Source organism: Hypanus sabinus, unplaced genomic scaffold, assembly GCF_030144855.1.
Source record: "Hypanus sabinus isolate sHypSab1 unplaced genomic scaffold, sHypSab1.hap1 scaffold_979, whole genome shotgun sequence".
In the NCBI taxonomy this organism is placed as follows: Eukaryota; Metazoa; Chordata; class Chondrichthyes; order Myliobatiformes; family Dasyatidae; genus Hypanus; species Hypanus sabinus.
Window position 1 is genome coordinate 3,251 of NW_026781835.1, and position 23,086 is coordinate 26,336.

The following is a 23,086-nucleotide window of genomic DNA, read 5'->3' on the forward strand; positions in this document are numbered from 1 at the left end:
ACCCTGGCCCTGGATTTGCCAGGTCACCCGTGGGCTCACTTGACTCTCGTAGCTTACCGACAGATTTGCCTCCTCGCCTAGTTTTGCTGTGACCAGAGGGCTCGTCTCTATCCGGAGTGTCTCCACGTCACCACCTAGGGAAGAGGAGGTGGTGAGGGTGAGAACGCTGACCACTACTCCTCCCCATTCCCTCCTTCCTACTCCCCTGTCTTCCCTATACCCCTTCCATCGCTGTGCCCCCCACCCAGCCCCTACATCCTTCCCCATCTCTGGTTCCCTCTGGCCCCTACATATCTCCCCACCTCAGTACTCTCTAACCCTGCCCCCCCTCCCACCTCTGTGACCCTCTGACCCCTATACCCCTCCCCATCTCTGTGACCACCACCTGACACCTCTCGCACCCCTCCTATGCCCCTCCCCAATCCTCTCTGACTGAGCTGAGACTAGTCTGTCCCACTTTAGTTTTTCAGAAATTGTTCCTGTTTGGTTCTGGAGGGAGTGTCCAGGGTGAGGAGGCAGGGAAACTGCCGTACCCGTGAGGGAGGAGCCAGTCGGAAATACCTCTCACAATCCGGCAATGCCAACCCTCTAAGATCATTCCTGGTAATGCCGCCACACCCAGTTTCATCCTCTCTTCCCACTTTCGGTGCAGTTGGCGCAGAGACATTATCATCTGTCCCCTTCCTGGAGGATGGTCGCAGCAGGCTGGGAGCCCTTGTTGCCACTGGGTCCCTACTGGCCCCAGACAGCAGAGCCCCACTCACTCTCTCACAGATACACACACCAAGACCTCCCTCCATGGACTGTCTACACTTCTCATTGTACACAAAACAGAAAGCACGTACAAGTTAGCCTCAAGGACAGTTTCTATCTGCTGTTCTAAGATTATTAAGTAATTTCCTACTCGGATGAGATGGACTCTTGACCTCATAATCCTCTCCCAATGATCTTGTACACTTTTGTTCACCTGCTCTCTCTCTCTGTAGTTGTTGCACTTTGTTCTGCATCTGTTGTTTTATCTCAAAGCACTGTGTAATCCCTGTGAACAGTAGATAAAACAAGCTTCTCACTGAAACTCGGTTCATGTGACAATAACCCAAGTCCAATTCACAAACACACACTCAGTGGCAGGCGCGCGCGCACACCTCTAAAGCCGTGTCTGAGATACACATACATACCGACACACCCACACACAGTAGCGTACACAGAAAACAAGTAGACACACACAGTGCAGGCCAGCAGGTAGGAACGAGGAGGCTGGTCCACCGATACTTACGCGGCAGGAGCAGGGCCCAGATGAGGGGTGCCAGGTATGTCCCCAGTCTGTGGTTCCGGCTCCGCATCCTTGCTATGTCTGCGATTGCCACTCTTGGGGTACTGCTGACAGCCTGAGCTGTGAACAGGATTCCACAGCTGGCAAGGTGCGAGAGTGGAGTCTGTGGAGTCATCGCTCCCCGCCCTCGTCATCGCTCCCCGCCCACACCTCCAGTTGTTACAACCAATGACGCACTCAGTATAACACAGGGCTGGGAGTCTGTGCACACGCAGCTTGCTGTGAAGAAACGGGCTGGGGTGTACGGGGTCACAGACAGAGAGAAGAAGGGGTGAAGGGGGACACAGAGACGGGGAGGGGTGAAGGGGGTCACAGAGATGGGGAAGGGTGTAGTGGGTCACAGAGACAGGGAGGAGTGTAGGGGGTCACAGAGATGGGGAAGGGTGAAGGGGGTCACAGAGATGGGGAGGGGTGTACGGGGTCACAGACACAGAGAGGAAGGGGTGAAGGGGGACACAGAGACGGGGAGGGGTGAAGGGGGTCACAGAGATGGGGAAGGGTATAGCGGGTCACAGAGACAGGGAGGAGTGTAGGGGGTCACAGAGACGGGGAGGGGTGTACGGGGTCACAGACAGAGAGAGGAAGGGGTGAAGGGGGGTCACAGAGACAGGGAGGAGTGTAGGGGGTCACAGAGATGGGGAAGGGCGTAGCGGGTCACAGAGACAGGGAGGGGTGTAGGGTGGAGGGGTTTACGGAGAGGGGTGGAGGGGTTTACGGAGACGGAGAGGGGTGGAGGGGTTTACGGAGATGGAGAGGGGTGGAGAGGTTTAAGGACATGGAGAGGGGTGGAGGGGTTGATGGAGACGGGTGGAGGGGTTTACGGAGATGGAGAGGGGTGGAGGGGTTTACGGACATGGAGAGTGGTGGAGGGGTTGACAGAGGCGGAGACGGGTGGAGGGGTTGACAGAGGCGGAGACGGGTGGAGGGGTTGATGGAGACGGGTGGAGGGGTTTACGGAGATGGAGAGGGGTGGAGGGGTTTACGGACATGGAGAGTGGTGGAGGGGTTTACGGAGACGGGTGGAGGGGTTGACAGAGGCGGAGACGGGTGGAGGGGGTTTACGGAGATGGAGGGGGGTGGAGGGGTTTACGGAGATGGAGGGGGGTGGAGGGGTTTACGGAGGGAGGGGGGTGGAGGGGTTTACGGAGATGGAGGGGGTGGAGGGGTTTACGGAGACGGAGAGGGGTGGAGGGGTTTACGGAGATGGAGGGGGTGGAGGGGTTTACGGAGATGGAGAGGGGAGGAGGGGTTTACGGAGATGGAGGGGTTTATGGACATGGAGAGTGGTGGAGGGGGTTGACGGAGAGGGGTGGAGGGGTTTACGGAGACGGAGAGGGGTGGAGGGGTTTCCAGAGAGGGGTGGAGGGGTTTACGGAGATGGGTGGAGGGGTTTACGGAGATGGAGAGGGGAGGAGGGGTTTACGGAGACGGTGAGGGGTGGAGGGGTTTACGGAGAGGGGTGGAGGGGTTTACGGAGATGGAGGGGGTGGAGGGGTTTACGGACATGGAGGGGGTGGAGCGTTTACGGAGATGGAGAGGGGTGGAGGGGTTTACGGAGATGGAGAGGGGAGGAGGGGTTTACGGACATGGAGAGGGGTGGAGGGATTTACGGAGATGGAGAGGGGTGGAGGGGTTTACGGAGATGGAGAGGGGAGGAGGGGTTTACGGAGATGGAGAGGGGTGGAGGGGTTTACGGAGATGGAGAGGGAGGAGGGGTTTACGGAGATGGAGAGGGGAGGAGGGGTTTACGGAGATGGAGAGGGGAGGAGGGGTTTACGGAGATGGAGAGGGGAGGAGGGGTTTACGGAGATGGAGATGGGTGGAGGGGTTTACGGAGATGGAGAGGGGAGGAGGGGTTTACGGAGATGGAGAGGGGTGGAGGGGTTTACGGAGATGGAGAGGGGAGGAGGGGTTTACGGAGATGGAGAGGGGTGGAGGGGTTTACGGAGATGGAGAGGGGTGGGAGGGGTTTACGATGGAGAGGGGTGGAGGGGTTTACGGAGATGGAGAGGGGTGGAGGGGTTTACGATGGAGAGGGGTGGAGGGGTTTACGGAGATGGAGAGGGGTGGAGGGATTTACGGAGATGGAGAGGGGTGGAGGGGGTTTACGGAGATGGAGAGGGGTGGAGGGGTTTACGGAGATGGAGAGGGGTGGAGGGGTTTACGGAGATGGAGGGGGGTGGAGGGGTTTACTGAGATGGAGGGGGGTGGAGGGGTTTACGGAGATGGAGGGGGTGGAGGGGTTTACGGAGACGGAGAGGGGTGGAGGGGTTTACGGAGATGGAGAGGGGTGGAGGGGTTTACTGAGATGGAGGGGTGGAGGGGTTTACGGAGATGGAGGGGGATGGAGGGGTTTACGGAGATGGAGGGGGTGGAGGGGTTTACGGAGATGGAGAGGGGTGGAGGGGTTTACGGAGATGGAGGGGGTGGAGGGGATTACTGAGATGGAGAGGGGTGGAGGGATTTACGGAGATGGAGAGGGGTGGAGAGGTCACAGAGACGGGAAGGGGTGAAGGGGTCACAGATATGGGGAGGGGTATAGCGGTCACAGAGACAGGGAGGGGTAAAGCAGTCACAGAGACGGGAAGGGGTGAAGGGGTCACAGAGACGGGGAGGGGTGTAGGGGTCATAGAGACGGGGAGGGGTGTAGGGGTCACAGAGACGGGGAGGGGTGTAGGGGGTCACAGAGATGGGGAGGGGTGTAGGGGGTCACGGAGACGGGGAGGGGTGAAGGGGGTCACAGAGATGGGGAGGGGTGTAGCGGGTCACAGAGACGGGGAAGGGTGTAGCGGGTCACAGAGACAGGGAGGGGTGTAGCGGGTCACAGAGATGGGGAAGGGTGTAGCGGGTCACAGAGACAGGGAGTGGTGTACAGTGGAGGGGTTTACGGAGACGGAGAGGGGAGGAGGGGTTTACGGAGATGGAGAGGGGTGGAGGGGTTTACGGAGAGGGGTGGAGGGGTTTACGGAGACGGAGACGGGTGGAGGGGTTTACGGAGACGGAGAGGGGTGGAGGGGTTTACGGAGATGGAGAGGGGTGGAGGGGTTTACGGAGACGGAGAGGGGTGGAGGGGTTTAAGGAGATGGAGGGGGTGGAGGGGTTTACGGAGATGGAGAGGGGTGGAGGGGTTTACGGAGACGGAGAGGGGTGGAGGGGTTTAAGGAGATGGAGGGGGTGGAGGGGTTTACGGAGACGGAGAGGGGTGGAGGGTTTTTCGGAGACGGAGACGGGTGGAGGGGTTTATGGAGACGGAGAGGGGTGGTGGGGGTGGAGGGGTTTATGGAGATGGAGGGGGTGGAGGGGTTTACGGAGACGGAGAGGGGTGGAGGGGTTTATGGAGATGTGAGGGGGTGGAGGGGTTTAGTGATTCATGGAGACGGAGAGGCATGGAGGGGTTTACGGAGACGGAGAGGGGTGGAGGGGTTTACGGAGATGGAGGGGGTGGAGGGGTTTACGGAGACGGAGAGGGGTAGAGGGGTTTATGGAGATGTGAGGGGGTGGAGGGGTTTATTGATTCATGGAGACGGAGGGGTGGAGGGGTTTAAGGAGATGGAGAGGGGGAGGGGTTTACGGACATGGAGAGGGGTGGAGGGGTTGACGGAGACGGGTGGAGGGGTTGACAGAGACGGAGAGGGGTGGAGAGGTTTACGGAGATGGACAGGGGTGGGGGGGGTTTAAGGAGATGGAGACGGGTGGAGGGGTTTACGGAGATGGAGAGTGGAGGAGGGGTTTACGGAGATGGAGAGGGGAGGAGGGGTTTACGGAGATGGGGTGGAGGGGTTTACGGAGATGGAGACGGGTGGAGGGGTTTACGGAGACGGAGAGGGGTGGAGGGGTTTACGGAGATGGAGAGGGGAGGAGGGGTTTACGGAGATGGGGTGGAGGGGTTTACGGAGATGGAGAGGGGTGGAGGGGTTTACGGAGATGGAGAGGGGAGGAGGGGTTTACAGAGATGGAGGTGGTGGAGGGGTTTACGGAGGGAGGGGGTGAAGGGGTTTACGGAGATGGAGGGGGTGGAGGGGTTTACGGAGATGGAGATGGGTGGAGGGGTTTACGGAGGGAGGGGGTGGAGGAGTTTACAGTGATGGAGGTGGTGGAGGGGTTTACGGAGGGAGGGGGTGGAGGAGTTTACGGACATGGAGGGGGTGGAGGGGTTTACGGACATGGAGAGGGGTGGGGGGGTTTACAGAGATGGAGAGGGGTGGAGGGGTTTACTAAGATGGAGGGGGTGGAGGGGTTTACGGAGATGGAGGGGGTGGAGGGGTTTATGGAGATGGAGGGGTGGAGGGGTTTACGGAGATGGAGAGGGGTGGAGGGGTTTATGGAGACGGAGACGGGTGGAGGGGTGGATAGGTTGGAAGGTGACCCCATTGGCAAGCTGTGAACATCCACTTTAGGACAAGGCAGGTCTGTAGATTAAACCGAAACTCCCCTGAGGCAGTCATTGCACTGTGATGCAACAGCAATCTCTGCTTCCTGAGCACACAGCCAAACTGGTTTATCCATGCTCTCCTGCCACTAGCCTTCATGAAGGGCTGTGGGGCGTGCGAGAGGTGACGTTGGGTGGCTGTCAACACAACTTCCATGCAAGGGACTGACAGATAGTGTCAGTGAGGCCAATTGGACACCCTCCTACTGATCGGGCATGTTTTGCATCACAGTTTCCCTTCTCCACAGAAGCTGCCTGACCTGCTGAGTATTCCTGTCCAAGTTGAGTCAGAAATTTCACGGTCGTTAGAGAGCTGAGTGGGAGGGACGGCTGGGGGTGTTGCACTGTGCGAAGATGCTGTTCAGGAAGTTGTTGACACTGGGCAGAACTGCGATCCCAGTAACTGGAGAATGGTCCGGCACACAGGCACAAGCAACTGGGACATTTGCCAGAATTCCCACTTTCAAACGTCAGAGTAAGTTACACCGCACTTGACCCCAGCTCGATGAGATGATAATAAACAGCAGCTTGTTCCTGAAATTGGAGATGACATCTCAGATATGTACACAGCAGCAGGTGTGACCAGAAAACAACTCGATTATGAGAAAAGACATGAATCAAAGCCAAGAATTTCACCTGAACACACTTCTGGCTGACACAGCTGAATGTTTTCACACCTGCACAGCCCGACTCAGCAACAGAGCAGGGCACAGGTAACACAGATCCCAACTATGCAGAGACCAGAACTGCACACGGAGCTCCCGGTGTGGGTCTGACCCAGGGACACCGAGACTGGAACTGTGCACGGAGCTCCCGGTGTGGGTCTGACCCAGGGACACCGAGACTGGAACTGTGCACGGAGCTCCCGGTGTGGGTCTGACCCAGGGACACGGATACTGGAACTGTGCACGGTGCTCCCGGCGTGGGTCTGACCCAGGGACACGGAGACTGGAACAGTGCACGGAGCTCCCGGTGTGGGTCTGACCCAGGGACACGGAGAGTGGAACTGTGCACGGTGCTCCCGGTGTGGGTCTGACCCAGGGACATGGAGACTGCAACTGTGCACGGTGCTCCCGGTGTGGGTCTGACCCAGGGACACGGAGACTGGAACTGTGCACGGTGCTCCCGGTGTGGTTCTGACCCAGGGATACGGAGACTGGAACTGTGCACGGTGCTCCCGGTGTGGGTCTGACCCAGGGATACGGAGACTGGAACTGTGCACGGTGCTCCCGGTGTGGGTCTGACCCAGGGACACGGAGACTGGAACTGTGCACGGTGCTCCCGGTGTGGGTCTGACCCAGGGACACGGAGACTGGAATTGTGCACGGTGCTCCCGGTGTGGGTCTGACCCAGAGATACGGTGACCGGAACTGTGCACGGTGCTCCCGGTGTGGGTCTGACCCAGGGACACGGAGACTGGAACTGTGCACGGTGCTCCCGGTGTGGGTCTGACCCAGGGATACGGAGACTGGAACTCAGGGATATCAAACCCATGAAGCAAAGTCTGTTCATGTAGAAATTATATTTATTAAAGTTCATCCCGTGACATTTCTCAGGTCACACTTCACAATTATCCAGGATTAATGGAACTGCAGTAGGGACGTTGGGATTGTTCCACAGAGGGATGATCCATGTCACCACAGTGAGGTTTGTGCGTTTCCGAACTAATTGGTCAGACTCCTGCAAACACACAATAAGAATAGGAAAAGTGAAATTAACGACTTGCTCCAATTGTTACACTCCCGGGGTTAGACACAGAGTGAATCTCCCTCCACACCGTCCCATCACACACTCCCAGGGTCAGACACAGAGTGAATCTCCCTCCACACCGTCCCATCACACACTCCCGGGGTCAGACACAGAGTGAATCTCCCTCCACACCGTCCCATCACACACTCCCAGGGTCAGACACAGAGTGAATCTCCCTCCACACCGTCCAATCAAACACTCCCCGGGTCAGACACAGAGTGACTCTCCCTCCACACCGTCCCATCACACACTCCCCGGGTCAGACACAGAGTGAATCTCCCTCCACACCGTCCCATCACACACTCCCGGGGTCAGACACAGAGTGAATCTCCCTCCACACCGTCCCATCACACACTCCCAGGGTCAGACACAGAGTGAATCTCCCTCCACACCGTCCCATCACACACTCCCGGGGTTAGACACAGAGTAAATCTCCCTCCACACCGTCCCATCACACACTCCCAGGGTCAGACACAGAGTGAATCTCCCTCCACACCGTCCCATCACACACTCCCGGGGTCAGACACAGAGTGAATCTCCCTCCACACTGACCCATCACACTCTCCCGGGGTTAGACACAGAGTAAATCTCCCTCCACACCGTCCCATCACACACTCCCAGGGTCAGACACAGAGTGAATCTCCCTCCACACCGTCCCATCACACACTCCCATGGTCAGACACAGAGTAAATCTCCCTCCACACCGTCCCATCTCACACTCCTATGGTCAGACACAGAGTGAATCTCCCTCCACACCGTCCCATCACACACTCCCGGGGTCAGACACAGAGTGAATCTCCCTCCACACCGTCTCGTCACACACTCCCGGGGTCAGACACAGAGTGAATCTCCCTCCACACTGTCCCATCACACACTCCTGGGGTCAGACACAGAGTGAATCTCCCTCCACACCGTCCCATCACACACTCCCAGGGTCAGACACAGAGTGAATCTCCCTCCACACCGTCCGATCACACACTCCCGGGGTCAGACACAGAGTGAATCTCCCTCCACACCGTCCCATCACACACTCCTGGTGTCAGACACAGAATGAATCTTCCTCCACACCGTCCCATCACACACTCCCGGGGTCAGACACAGAGTGAATCTCCCTCCACACCGTCCCATCACACACTCCCGGGGTCAGACACAGAATGAATCTTCCTCCACACCGTCCCATCACACACTCCCGGGGTCAGACACAGAGTGAATCTCCCTCCACACAGTCCCATCACACACTCCCGGGGTCAGACACAGAGTGAATCTCCCTCCACTCCGTCCCATCACACACTCCCAGGGTCAGACACAGAGTGAATCTTCCTCCACACCGTCCCATCACACACTCCTGGGGTCAGACACAGAGTGAATCTCCCTCCACACCGTCCCATCACACACTCCTGGGGTCAGACACAGAGTGAATCTCACTCCACTCTGTCCCATCACACACTCCTGGGGTCAGACACAGAGTGAATCTCCCTCCACACCGTCCCATCACACACTCCCATGGTCAGACACAGAGTAAATCTCCCTCCACACCGTCCCATCTCACACTCCCATGGTCAGACACAGAGTGAATCTCCCTCCACACCGTCCCATCACACACTCCCGGGGTCAGACACAGAATGAATCTTCCTCCACACCGTCCCATCACACACTCCCGGGGTCAGACACAGAGTGAATCTCCCTCCACACCGTCCCATCACACACTCCCGGGGTCAGACACAGAATGAATCTTCCTCCACACCGTCCCATCACACACTCCCGGGGTCAGACACAGAGTGAATCTCCCTCCACACCGTCCCATCACACACTCCCGGGGTCAGACACAGAGTGAATCTCCCTCCACATCGTCCCATCACACACTCCCGGGGTCAGACACAGAGTGAATCTCCCTCCACACCGTCCCATCACACACTCCCGGGGTCAGACACAGAGTGAATCTCCCTCCACTCCGTCCCATCACAGACTCCCAGGGGCAGACACAGAGTGAATCTTCCTCCACACCATCCCATCACACACTCCTGGGGTCAGACACAGAGTGAATCTCCCTCCACACCGTCCCATCACACACTCCCATGGTCAGACACAGAGTGAATCTCACTCCACACCGTCCCATCACACACTCCTGGGGTCAGACACAGAGTGAATCTCACTCCACACCGTCCCATCACACACTCCCGGGGTCAGACACAGAGTGAATCTCCCTCCACACAGTCCCATCACACACTCCCGGGGTCAGACACAGAGTGAATCTCCCTCCACACCGACCCATCACACACTCCCGGGGTCAGACACAGAGTGAATCTCACTCCACACCGTCCCATCACACTCTCCCAGGGTCAGACACAGAGTGAATCTCCCTCCACACCGTCCCATCACACACTCCCGGGGTCAGACACAGAGTGAATCTCCCTCCACACCGTCCCATCACACACTCCTGGGGTCAGACACAGAGTGAATCTCCCTCCACACCGTCCCATCACACACTCCCGGGGTCAGACACAGAGTGAATCTCCCTCCACTCCGTCCCATCACACACTCCTGGGGTCAGACACAGAGTGAATCTCACTCCACACCGTCCCATCACACACTCCCAGGGTCAGACATAGAGTGAAGCTCCCATCACACACTGCCAGAGTCAGACACAGAGGGCATCTACCTACTCAGCATCCCATCACTCACTGCCTGGGTCAGACACAGAGTGAAACTCCCATCACACACTGCCAGAGTCAGACACAGAATAAAACTCTCTCCACACTGTCCCATCACGCACTCCCGGGGTCAGACACAGAGTGAAACTACCTCCAGACTGTCCCATCACACACTCCCCGGTTCAGACACAGAGTGAATCTCCCTCCACACCTTCCGATCACACACTCCCAGGGTCAGACACAGAGTGAATCTCCCTCCACACCGTCCGATCACACACTCCCAGGGTCAGACACAGAAGGAATCTCCCTCGACACCGTCCCATCAGACAATCCCAGGGTCAGACACAGAAGGAATCTCCCTCGACACCGTCCCATCAGACAATCCCAGGGTCAGACACAGAGTGAATCTCCCTCGACCGTCCCACCCCATACACCCAGGTCAGACAGAGTGAATCTCCCTCCACACTGCCCCATCACACACTCCCGGGGTCAGACACAGAGTGAATCTCCATCCACTCTGCCCCATCACACAATCCCTGCGTGAGACACTGATTGAAGCTCCCATCACACACGGCCAGAGTCAGACACAGAATAAAACTATCTCCACACTGTCCCATCACACACTCCCGGGGTCAGACACAGTGTGAATCTACTTGTATACTATACTGACTCACACCTTATATCCGGCCGATCTCTCTGAGCTTCTCGACGAGTTGTTCCACGGACTCGACCTTGGCGCCGGCTGTTCGCTGTGGGGGCTCCTCGATGCTGAGAGCCTCCAGTTTCCCGGCAGCCTCTACACCCAGTTCCTGCAGAGTCAACCTGTCAATCTTCTTCTTCTTGGCTTTCTGTGGGTCAGACAGGGGTTTAGTGTGGGAGGAGACAGAGGGAGGGTGAGAGTGGGGATGAGTGGGTCAGACAGGGGTTTAGTGTGGGAGGAGACAGAGGGAGGGTCAGAGTGGGGATGAGTGGGTCAGACAGGGGTTTAGTGTGGGAGGAGACAGAGGGAGGGTGAGAGTGGGGATGAGTGGGTCAGACAGGGGTTTAGTGTGGGAGGAGACAGAGGGAGGGTGATGGGGAGTGATGGACGGAATGGGTCAGACAGGGGTTTAGTGTGGGAGGAGACAGAGGGAGGGTGAGAGTGATGGACGGAGTGGGTCAGACAGGGGTTTAGTGTGGGAGGAGACAGAGGGAGGGTGAGAGTGATGATGAGTGGGTCAGACAGGGGTTTAGTGTGGGAGGAGACAGAGGGAGGGTGAGAGTGGGGATGAGTGTGTCAGACAGGGGTTTAGAGTGGGAGGAGACAGAGGGAGGGTGAGAGTGGGGATGAGTGGATCAGACAGGGGTTTAGTGTGGGAGGAGACAGAGGGAGGGTGAGAGTGGGGATGAGTGTGTCAGACAGGGGTTTAGTGTGGGAGGAGACAGAGGGAGGGTGAGAGTGGGGATGAGTGGGTCAGACAGGGGTTTAGTGTGGGAGGAAACAGAGGGAGGGTGAGAGTGCGGATGAGTGGGTCAGACAGGGGTTTAATGTGGGAGGAGACAGAGGGAGGGTGAGAGTGGGGATGAGTGGGTCAGACAGGGGTTTAGTGTGGGAGGAGACAGAGGGAGGGTGAGTGAGGATGAGTGGGTCAGACAGAGGTTTAGTGTGGGAGGAGACAGAGGGAGGGTGAGAGTGGGGATGAGTGGGTCAGACAGGGGTTTAGTGTGGGAGGAGACAGAGGGAGGGTGAGAGTGGGGATGAGTGGGTCAGACAGGGGTTTAGTGTGGGAGGAGACAGAGGGAGGGTGAGTGAGGATGAGTGGGTCAGACAGAGGTTTAGTGTGGGAGGAGACAGAGGGAGGGTGAGAGTGGGGATGAGTGGGTCAGACAGGGGTTTAGTGTTGGAGGAGACAGAGGGAGGGTGAGAGTGAGGATGAGTGGGTCAGACAGGGGTTTAGTGTGGGAGGACACAGAGGGAGGGTGAGAGTGGGGATGAGTGGGTCAGACAGGGGTTTAGTGTGGGAGGAGACAGAGGGAGGGTGAGAGTGGGGATGTGTGGGTCAGACAGGGGTTTAGTGTGGGAGGAGACAGAGGGAGGGTGAGAGTGAGGATGAGTGGGTCAGACAGGGGTTTAGTGTGGGAGGAGACAGAGGGAGGGTGAGAGTGGGGATGAGTGGGTCAGACAGGGGTTTAGTGTGGGAGGACACAGAGGGAGGGTGAGAGTGGGGATGAGTGGGTCAGACAGGGGTTTAGTGTGGGAGGAGACAGAGGGAGGGTGAGAGTGGGGATGAGTGGGTCAGACAGGGGTTTAGTGTGGGAGGAGACAGAGGGAGGGTGAGAGTGGGGATGAGTGGGTCAGACAGGGGTTCAGTGTGGGAGGAGACAGAGGGAGGGTGAGAGTGGGGATGAGTGGGTCTGACAGGGATTTAGTGTGGGAGGAGACAGAGGGAGGGTGAGAGTGGGGATGAGTGGGTCAGACAGGGGTTTAGTGTGGGAGGAGACAGAGGGAGGGTGAGAGTGAGGATGAGTGGGTCAGACAGGGGTTTAATGTGGGAGGAGACAGAGGGAGGGTGAGAGTGGGGATGAGTGGGTCAGACAGGGGTTTAATGTGGGAGGAGACAGAGGGAGGGTGATAGTGGGGATGAGTGGGTCAGACAGGGGTTTAGTGTGGGAGGAGACAGAGGGAGGGTGAGAGTGAGGATGAGTGGGTCAGACAGGGGTTTAGTGTGGGAGGAGACAGAGGGAGGGTGAGAGTGGGGATGAGTGGGTCAGATAGGGGTTTAATGTGGGAGGAGACAGAGGGAGGGTGAGAGTGAGGATGTGTGGGTCAGACAGGGGTTTAGTCTGGGAGGAGACAGAGGGAGGGTGAGAGTGGGGATGAGTGGGTCAGACAGGGGTTTAGTGTGGGAGGAGACAGAGGGAGGGTGACGGGGAGTGATGGACGGAGTTGGTCAGACAGGGGTTTAGTGTGGGAGGAGACAGAGGGAGGGTGAGTGAGGATGAGTGGGTCAGACAGGGGTTTAGTGTGGGAGGAGACAGAGGGAGGGTGAGAGTGGGGATGAGTGGGTTAGACAGGGGTTTATTGTGGGAGGAGACAGAGGGAGGGTGAGAGTGAGGATGAGTGGGTCAGACAGGGGTTTAGTGTGAGAGGAGACAGAGGGAGGGTGAGAGTGATGGACGGAGTGGGTCAGACAGGGGTTTAGTGTGGGAGGAGACAGAGGGAGGGTGAGAGTGGGGATGAGTGGGTCAGACAGGGGTTTAGTGTGGGAGGAGACAGAGGGAGGGTGAGAGTGAGGATGAGTGGGTCAGACAGGGGTTTAGTGTGGGAGGAGACAGAGGGAGGGTGAGAGTTGGGATGAGTGGGTCAGACAGGGGTTTAGTGTGGGAGGAGACAGAGGGAAGGTGAGAGTGAGGATGAGTGGGTCAGACAGGGGTTTAGTGTGGGAGGAGACAGAGGGAGGGTGAGAGTGGGGATGAGTGGGTCAGACAGGGGTTTAGTGTGGGAGGAGACAGAGGGAGGGTGAGAATGGGGATGAGTGGGTCAGACAGGGGTTTAGTGTGAGAGGAGACAGAGGGAGGGTGAGAGTGGGGATGAGTGGGTCAGACAGGGGTTTAGTGTGGGAGGAGACAGAGGGAGGGTGAGAGTGGGGATGTGTGGGTCAGACAGGGGTTTAGTGTGGGAGGAGACAGAGGGAGGGTGAGAGTGGGGATGAGTGGGTCAGACAGGGGTTTAGTGTGGGAGGAGACAGAGGGAGGGTGAGAGTGATGGACAGAGTGGGTCAGACAGGGGTTTAGTGTGGGAGGAGACAGAGGGAGGGTGAGAGTGGGGATGAGTGGGTCAGACAGGGGTTTAGTGTGGGAGGAGACAGAGGGAGGGTGAGAGTGAGGATGAGTGGGTCAGACAGGGGTTTAGTGTGGGAGGAGACAGAGGGAGGGTGAGAGTGGGGATGAGTGGGTCTGACGGGTTTAGTGTGGGAGGAGACAGAGGGAGGGTGAGAGTGGGGATGAGTGGGTCAGACAGGGGTTTAGTGTGGGAGGAGACAGAGGGAGGGTGAGTGAGGATGAGTGGGTCAGACAGGGGTTTAGTGTGGGAGGAGACAGAGGGAGGGTGAGAGTGGGGATGAGTGGGTATGACGGGTTTAGTGTGGGAGGAGACAGAGGGAGGGTGAGAGTGGGGATGAGTGGGTCAGACAGGGGTTTAGTGTGGGAGGAGACAGAGGGAGGGTGAGAGTGGGGATGAGTGGGTCAGACAGGGGTTTAGTGTGGGAGGAGACGGAGGGAGGGTGAGAGTGGGGATGAGTGGGTCAGACAGTGCTTTAGTGTGGGAGGAGACAGAGGGAGGGTGAGAGAGGGGATGAGTGGGTCAGACAGGGGTTTAGTGTGGGAGGAGACGGAGGGAGGGTGAGAGTGGGGATGAGTGGGTCAGACAGGGGTTTAGTGTGGGAGGAGACGGAGGGAGGGTGAGAGTGGGGATGAGTAGGTCAGACAGGGGTTTAGTGTGGGAGGAGACGGAGGGAGGGTGAGAGTGGGGATGAGTGGGTCAGACAGGGGTTTAGTGTGGGAGGAGACAGAGGGAGGGTGAGAGTGGGGATGAGTGGGTCAGACACGGGTTTAGTGTGGGAGGAGACAGAGGGAGGGTGAGAGTGATGGACGGAGTGGGTCAGACAGAGGTTTAGTGTGGGAGGAGACAGAGGGAGGGTGAGAGTGATGGACGGAGTGGGTCAGACAGGGGTTTAGTGTGGGAGGAGACAGAGGGAGGGTGAGAGTGGGGATGAGTGGGTCAGACAGGGGTTTATTGTGGGAGGAGACAGAGGGAGGGTGAGAGTGGGGATGAGTGGGTCAGACAGGGGTTTATTGTGGGAGGAGACAGAGGGAGGGTGAGAGTGGGGATGAGTAGGTCAGACAGGGGTTTAGTGTGGGAGGAGACGGAGGGAGGGTGAGAGTGGGGATGAGTGGGTCAGACAGGGGTTTATTGTGGGAGGAGACAGAGGGAGGGTGAGAGTGGGGATGAGTAGGTCAGACAGGGGTTTAGTGTGGGAGGAGACGGAGGGAGGGTGAGAGTGGGGATGAGTGGGTCAGACAGGGGTTTAGTGTGGGAGGAGACAGAGGGAGGGTGAGAGTGAGGATGAGTGGGTCAGACAGGGGTTTAGTGTGGGAGGAGACGGAGGGAGGGTGAGAGTGGGGATGAGTGCGTCAGACAGGGGTTTAGTGTGGGAGGAGACGGAGGGAGGGTGAGAGTGGGGATGAGTGGGTCAGACAGGGGTTTAATGTGGGAGGAGACAGAGGGAGGGTGAGAGTGGGGATGAGTGTGTCAGACAGGGGTTTAGTGTGGGAGGAGACAGAGGGAGGGTGAGAGTGGGGATGAGTGGGTCAGACAGGGGTTTAGTGTGGGAGGAGACAGAGGGAGGGTGAGAGTGAGGATGAGTGGGTCAGACAGGGGTTTAGTGTGGGAGGAGACAGAGGGAGGGTGAGAGTGGGGATGAGTGGGTCAGACAGGGGTTTAGTGTGGGAGGAGACAGAGGGAGGGTGAGTGAGGATGAGTGGGTCAGACAGGGGTTTAGTGTGGGAGGAGACAGAGGGAGGGTGAGAGTGGGGATGAGTGTGTCAGACAGAGGTTTAGTGTGGGAGGAGACAGAGGGAGGGTGAGAGTGGGGATGAGTGGGTCAGACAGGGGTTTAGTGTGGGAGGAGACAGAGGGAGGGTGAGAGTGGGGATGAGTGGGTCAGACAGGGGTTTAGTGTGGGAGGAGACAGAGGGAGGGTGAGAGTGGGGATGAGTGGATCAGACAGGGGTTTAGTGTGGGAGGAGACAGAGGGAGGGTGAGAGTGGGGATGAGTGTGTCAGACAGGGGTTTAGTGTGGGAGGAGACAGAGGGAGGGTGAGAGTGGGGATGAGTGGGTCAGACAGGGGTTTAGTGTGGGAGGAGACAGAGGGAGGGTGATAGTGGGGATGAGTGGGTCAGACAGGGGTTTAGTGTGGGAGGAGACAGAGGGAGGGTGAGTGAGGATGAGTGGGTCAGACAGAGGTTTAGTGTGGGAGGAGACAGAGGGAGGGTGAGAGTGGGGATGAGTGGGTCAGACAGGGGTTTAGTGTGGGAGGAGACAGAGGGAGGGTGAGAGTGGGGATGAGTGGGTCAGACAGGGGTTTAGTGTGGGAGGAGACAGAGGGAGGGTGAGTGAGGATGAGTGGGTCAGACAGAGGTTTAGTGTGGGAGGAGACAGAGGGAGGGTGAGGGTGGGGATGAGTGGGTCAGACAGGGGTTTAGTGTTGGAGGAGACAGAGGGAGGGTGAGAGTGAGGATGAGTGGGTCAGACAGGGGTTTAGTGTGGGAGGAGACAGAGGGAGGGTGAGAGTGGGGATGAGTGGGTCAGACAGGGGTTTAGTGTGGGAGGAGACAGAGGGAGGGTGAGAGTGGGGATGTGTGGGTCAGACAGGGGTTTAGTGTGGAAGGAGACAGAGGGAGGGTGAGAGTGAGGATGAGTGGGTCAGACAGGGGTTTAGTGTGGGAGGAGACAGAGGGAGGGTGAGAGTGGGGATGAGTGGGTTAGACAGGGGTTTAGTGTGGGAGGAGACAGAGGGAGGGTGAGAGTGGGGATGAGTGGGTCAGACAGGGGTTTAGTGTGGGAGGAGACAGAGGGAGGGTGAGAGTGGGGATGAGTGGGTCAGACAGGGGTTTAGTGTGGGAGGAGACAGAGGGAGGGTGAGAGTGGGGATGAGTGGGTCAGACAGGGGTTCAGTGTGGGAGGAGACAGAGGGAGGGTGAGAGTGGGGATGAGTGGGTCTGACAGGGATTTAGTGTGGGAGGAGACAGAGGGAGGGTGAGAGTGGGGATGAGTGGGTCAGACAGGGGTTTAGTGTGGGAGGAGACAGAGGGAGGGTGAGAGTGAGGATGAGTGGGTCAGACAGGGGTTTAATGTGGGAGGAGACAGAGGGAGGGTGAGAGTGGGGATGAGTGGGTCAGACAGGGGTTTAATGTGGGAGGAGACAGAGGGAGGGTGAGAGTGGGGATGAGTGGGTCAGACAGGGGTTTAGTGTGGGAGGAGACAGAGGGAGGGTGAGAGTGAGGATGAGTGGGTCAGACACGGGTTTAGTGTGGGAGGAGACAGAGTGAGGGTGAGAGTGGGGATGAGTGGGTCAGACAGGGGTTTAGTGTGGGAGGAGACAGAGGGAGGGTGAGAGTGGGGATGAGTGGGTCAGACAGGGGTTTAGTGTGGGAGGAGACAGAGGGAGGGTGACGGGGAGCGATGGACGGAGTGGGTCAGACAGGGGTTTAGTGTGGGAGGAGACAGAGGGAGGGTGAGAGTGGGGATGAGTGGGTTAGACAGGGGTTTAGTGTGGGAGGAGACAGAGGGAGGGTGAGAGTGAGGATGAGTGGGTCAGAAGGGGTTTAGTGTGGGAGGAGACAGAGGGAGGGTGAGAGTGAGGATGAATGGGTCAGACAGGGGTTTAGTGTGAGAGGAGACAGAGGGAGGGTAAGAGTGATGGACGGAGTGGGTCAGACAGGGGTTTAGTGTGGGAGGAGACAGAGGGAGGGTGAGAGTGGGGATGAGTGGATCAGACAGGGGTTTAGTGTGGGAGGAGACAGAGGGAGGGTGAGAGTGGGGATGAGTGGGTCAGACAGGGGTTTAGTGTGGGAGGAGACAGAGGGAAGGTGAGAGTGAGGATGAGTGGGTCAGACAGGGGTTTAGTGTGGGAGGAGACAGAGGGAGGGTGAGAGTGGGGATGAGTGGGTCAGATAGGGGTTTAGTGTGAGAGGAGACAGAGGGAGGGTGAGAGTGGGGATGAGTGGGTCAGACAGGGGTTTAGTGTGGGAGGAGACAGAGGGAGGGTGAGAGTGGGGATGTGTGGGTCAGACAGGGGTTTAGTGTGGGAGGAGACAGAGGGAGGGTGAGAGTGAGGATGAGTGGGTCAGACAGGGGTTTAGTGTGGGAGGAGACAGAGGGAGGGTGAGAGTGATGGACGGAGTGGGTCAGACAGGGGTTTAGTGTGGGAGGAGACAGAGGGAGGGTGAGAGTGGGGATGAGTGGGTCAGACAGGGGTTTATTGTGGGAGGAGACAGAGGGAGGGTGAGTGTGGGGATGAGTAGGTCAGACAGGGGTTTAGTGTGGGAGGAGACGGAGGGAGGGTGAGAGTGGGGATGAGTGGGTCAGACGGGTTTATTGTGGGAGGAGACAGAGGGAGGGTGAGAGTGGGGATGAGTAGGTCAGACAGGGGTTTAGTGTGGGAGGAGACGGAGGGAGGGTGAGAGTGGGGTTGAGTGGGTCAGACAGGGGTTTAGTGTGGGAGGAGACAGAGGGAGGGTGAGAGTGGGGATGAGTGGGTCAGACAGGGGTTTAGTGTGGGAGGAGACAGAGGGAGGGTGAGAGTGGGGATGAGTGGGTCAGACAGGGGTTTAGTGTGGGAGGAGACAGAGGGAGGGTGAGAGTGGGGATGAGTGGGTCAGACAGGGGTTTAGTGTGGGAGGAGACAGAGGGAGGGTGAGAGTGAGGATGAGTGGGTCAGACAGGGGTTTAGTGTGGGAGAAGACAGAGGGAGGGTGAGAGTGGGGATGAGTGGGTCAGACAGGGGTTCAGTGTGGGAGGAGAGAGGGAGGGTGAGAGTGGGGATGAGTGGGTCAGACAGGGGTTTAGTGTGGGAGGAGACAGAGGGAGGGTGAGAGTGGGGATGAGTGGGTCAGACAGGGGTTTAGTGTGGGAGGAGACAGAGGGAGGGTGAGAGTGGGGATTAGTGGGTCAGACAGGGGTTAAATGTGGGAGGAGACAGAGGGAGGGTGAGAGTGAGGATGTGTGGGTCAGACAGGGGTTTAGTGTGGGAGGAGACAGAGGGAGGGTGAGAGTGGGGATGAGTGGGTCAGACAGGGGTTTAGTGTGGGAGGAGACAGAGGGAGGGTGAGAGTGGGGATGAGTGGGTCAGACAGGGGTTTAGTGTGGGAGGAGACAGAGGGAGGGTGAGAGTGGGGATGAGTGGGTCAGACAGGGGTTTAGTGTGGGAGGAGACAGAGGGAGGGTAAGAGTGGGGATGAGTGGGTCAGACAGGGGTTTAATGTGGGAGGAGACAGAGGGAGGGTGAGAGTGGGGATGAGTGGGTCAGACAGGGGTTTAGTGTGGGAGGAGACAGAGGGAGGGTGAGAGTGATGGACGGAGTGGGTCAGACGGGGGTTTAGTGTGAGAGGAGACAGAGGGAGGGTGAGAGTGCTGGACGGAGTGGGTCAGACAGGGGTTTAGTGTGGGAGGAGACAGAGGGAGGGTGACGGGGAGTGAGGATGAGTGGGTCAGACGGGGGTTTAGTGTGAGAGGAGACAGAGGGAGGGTGACGGGGAGTGAGGATGAGTGGGTCAGACGGGGGTTTAGTGTGAGAGGAGACAGAGGGAGGGTGACGGGGAGTGAGGATGAGTGGGTCAGACGGCGGTTTAGTGTGAGAGGAGACAGAGGGAGGGTGACGGGGAGTGAGGATGAGTGGGTCAGACGGGGGTTTAGTGTGAGAGGAGACAGAGGGAGGGTGACGGGGAGTGAGGATGAGTGGGTCAGACAGGGGTTTAGTGTGGGAGGAGACAGAGGGAGGGTGACGGGGAGTGAGGATGAGTGGGTCAGACAGGGGTTTAGTGTGGGAGGAGACAGAGGGAGGGTGAGAGTGAGGATGAGTGGGTCAGACAGGGGTTTAGTGTCGGAGGAGACAGAGGGAGGGTGAGACTGAGGATGAGTGGGTCAGACAGGGGTTTAGTGTGACAGGAGACAGAGGGAGGGTGACGGGGAGTGAGGATGAGTGGGTCCGACAGGGGTTTAGTGTGGGAGGAAACAGAGGGAGGGTGACGGGGAGTGAGGATGAGTGGGTCAGACAGGGGTTTAGTGTGGGAGGAGACAGAGGGAGGGTGACGGGGAGTGAGGATGAGTGGGTCAGACAGGGGTTTAGTGTGGGAGCAGACAGAGGGAGGGTGAGAGTGGGGATGAGTGGGTCAGACAGGGGTTTAGTGTGGGAGGAGACAGAGGGAGGGTGACGGGGAGTGAGGATGAGTGGGTCAGACAGGGGTTTAGTGTGGGAGGAGACAGAGGGAGGGTGAGAGTGGGGATGAGTGGGTCAGACAGGGGTTTAGTGTGGGAGGAGACAGAGGGAGGGTGAGAGTGGGGATGAGTGGGTCAGACAGGGGTTTAGTGTGGGAGGAGACAGAGGGAGGGTGAGAGTGGGGATGAGTGGGTCAGACAGGGGTTTAGTGTGAGAGGAGACAGAGGGAGGGTGAGAGTGGGGATGCGTGGGTCAGACAGGGGTTTAGTGTGGGAGGAGACAGAGGGAGGGTGAGAGTGATGGACGGAGTGGGTCAGACAGGGGTTTAGTGTGAGAGGAGACAGAGGGAGGGTGAGAGTGGGGATGAGTGGGTCAGACAGGGGTTTAGTGTGGGAGCAGACAGAGGGAGGCTGAGAGTGGGGATGTGTGGGTCAGACAGGGGTTTAGTGTGGGAGGAGACAGAGGGAGGGTGAGAGTGGGGATGAGTGGGTCAGACAGATGTTTAGTGTGGGAGGAGACAGAGGGAGGGTGAGAGTGAGGATGAGTGGGTCAGACAGGGGTTTAGTGTGGGAGGAGACAGAGGGAGGGTGAGAGTGAGGATGAGTGGGTCAGACAGGGGTTTAGTGTGGGAGGAGACAGAGGGAGGGTGAGAGTGGGGATGAGTGGGTCAGACAGGGGTTTAGTGTGAGAGGAGACAGAGGGAGGGTGAGAGTGGGGATGAGTGGGTCAGACAGGGGTTTAGTGTGGGAGGAGACAGAGGGAGGGTGAGAGTGGGGATGAGTGGGTCAGACAGGGGTTTAGTGTGGGAGGAGAGAGGGAGGGTGAGAGTGATGGACGGAGTGGGTCTGACAGGGGTTTAGTGTGGGAGGAGACAGAGGGAGGGTGACGGGGAGTGAGGATGAGTGGGTCAGACGGGGGTTTAGTGTGAGAGGAGACAGAGGGAGGGTGACGGGGAGTGAGGATGAGTGGGTCAGACGGGGGTTTAGTGTGAGAGGAGACAGAGGGAGGGTGACGGGGAGTGAGGATGAGTGGGTCAGACAGGGGTTTAGTGTGGGAGGAGACAGAGGGAGGGTGACGGGGAGTGAGGATGAGTGGGTCAGACAGGGGTTTAGTGTGGGAGGAGACAGAGGGAGGGTGAGAGTGAGGATGAGTGGGTCAGACAGGGGTTTAGTGTGGGAGGAGACAGAGGGAGGGTGAGAGTGAGGATGAGTGGGTCAGACAGGGGTTTAGTGTGACAGGAGACAGAGGGAGGGTGACGGGGAGTGAGGATGAGTGGGTCAGACAGGGGTTTAGTGTGGGAGGAGACAGAGGGAGAGTGAAGGGGAGTGAGGATGAGTGGGTCAGACAGGGGTTTAGTGTGGGAGGAGACAGAGGGAGGGTGACGGGGAGTGAGGATGAGTGGGTCAGACAGGGGTTTAGTGTGGGAGGAGACAGAGGGAGGGTGAGAGTGGGGATGAGTGGGTCAGACAGGGGTTTAGTGTGGGAGGAGACAGAGGGAGGGTGAGAGTGGGGATGAGTGGGTCAGACAGGGGTTTAGTGTGGGAGGAGACAGAGGGAGGGTGAGAGTGGGGATGAGTGGGTCAGACAGGGGTTTACTGTGGGAGGAGACAGAGGGAGGGTGAGAGTGAGGATGAGTGGGTCAGACAGGGGTTTAGTGTGGGAGGAGACAGAGGGAGGGTGAGAGTGGGGATGAGTGGGTCAGACAGGGGTTTAGTGTGGGAGGAGACAGAGGGAGGGTGAGAGTGGGGATGTGTGGGTCAGACAGGGGTTTAGTGTGGGAGGAGACAGAGGGAGGGTGAGAGTGGGGATGAGTGGGTCAGACAGGGGTTTAGTGTGGGAGGAGACAGAGGGAGGGTGAGAGTGGGGATGAGTGGGTCAGACAGGGGTTTAGTGTGGGAGGAGACAGAGGGAGGGTGAGAGTGAGGATGAGTGGGTCAGACAGGGGTTTAGTGTGGGAGGAGACAGAGGGAGGGTGAGAGTGGGGATGAGTGGGTCTGACGGGTTTAGTGTGGGAGGAGACAGAGGGAGGGTGAGAGTGGGGATGAGTGGGTCAGACAGGGGTTTAGTGTGGGAGGAGACAGGGAGGGTGAGTGAGGATGAGTGGGTCAGACAGGGGTTTAGTGTGGGAGGAGACAGAGGGAGGGTGAGAGTGGGGATGAGTGGGTCTGACGGGTTTAGTGTGGGAGGAGACAGAGGGAGGGTGAGAGTGGGGATGAGTGGGTCAGACAGGGGTTTAGTGTGGGAGGAGACAGAGGGAGGGTGAGAGTGGGGATGAGTGGGTCAGACAGGGGTTTAGTGTGGGAGGAGACAGAGGGAGGGTGACGGGGAGTGAGGATGAGTGGGTCAGACAGGGGTTTAGTGTGGGAGGAGACAGAGGGAGGGTGAGAGTGGGGATGAGTGGGTCAGACAGGGGTTTAGTGTGGGAGGAGACGGAGGGAGGGTGAGAGTGGGGATGAGTGGGTGAGACATTGCTTTAGTGTGGGAGGAGACAGAGGGAGGGTGAGAGTGGGGATGAGTGGGTCAGACAGGGGTTTAGTGTGGGAGGAGACGGAGGGAGGGTGAGAGTGGGGATGAGTGGGTCAGACAGGGGTTTAGTGTGGGAGGAGACGGAGGGAGGGTGAGAGTGGGGATGAGTAGGTCAGACAGGGGTTTAGTGTGGGAGGAGACGGAGGGAGGGTGAGAGTGGGGATGAGTGGGTCAGACAGGGGTTTAGTGTGGGAGGAGACAGAGGGAGGGTGAGAGTGGGGATGAGTGGGTCAGACACGGGTTTAGTGTGGGAGGAGACAGAGGGAGGGTGAGAGTGATGGACGGAGTGGGTCAGACAGAGGTTTAGTGTGGGAGGAGACAGAGGGAGGGTGAGAGTGGGGATGAGTGGGTCAGACAGGGGTTTAGTGTGGGAGGAGACAGAGGGAGGGTGAGAGTGGGGATGAGTGGGTCAGATAGGGG

At 58.2% G+C, this 23,086-nt stretch overlaps 1 protein-coding gene across 1 annotated transcript in view; it reads right to left on the reverse strand.

The window, feature by feature from the left end:
• Positions 1-7,269: 7,269 nt before the first annotated feature.
• Positions 7,270-23,086, reverse strand: part of etfb (electron transfer flavoprotein subunit beta) — a gene marked incomplete at its 5' end in the record, with an annotated part of 150,965 nt that continues 135,148 nt past the window's right edge. The window contains 2 exons of the mRNA XM_059963198.1: positions 7,270-7,442; positions 10,839-11,010. Coding sequence (XP_059819181.1) covers positions 10,840-11,010 — 171 coding nt within the window. The remainder of the gene's footprint in view (positions 7,443-10,838; positions 11,011-23,086) is intronic.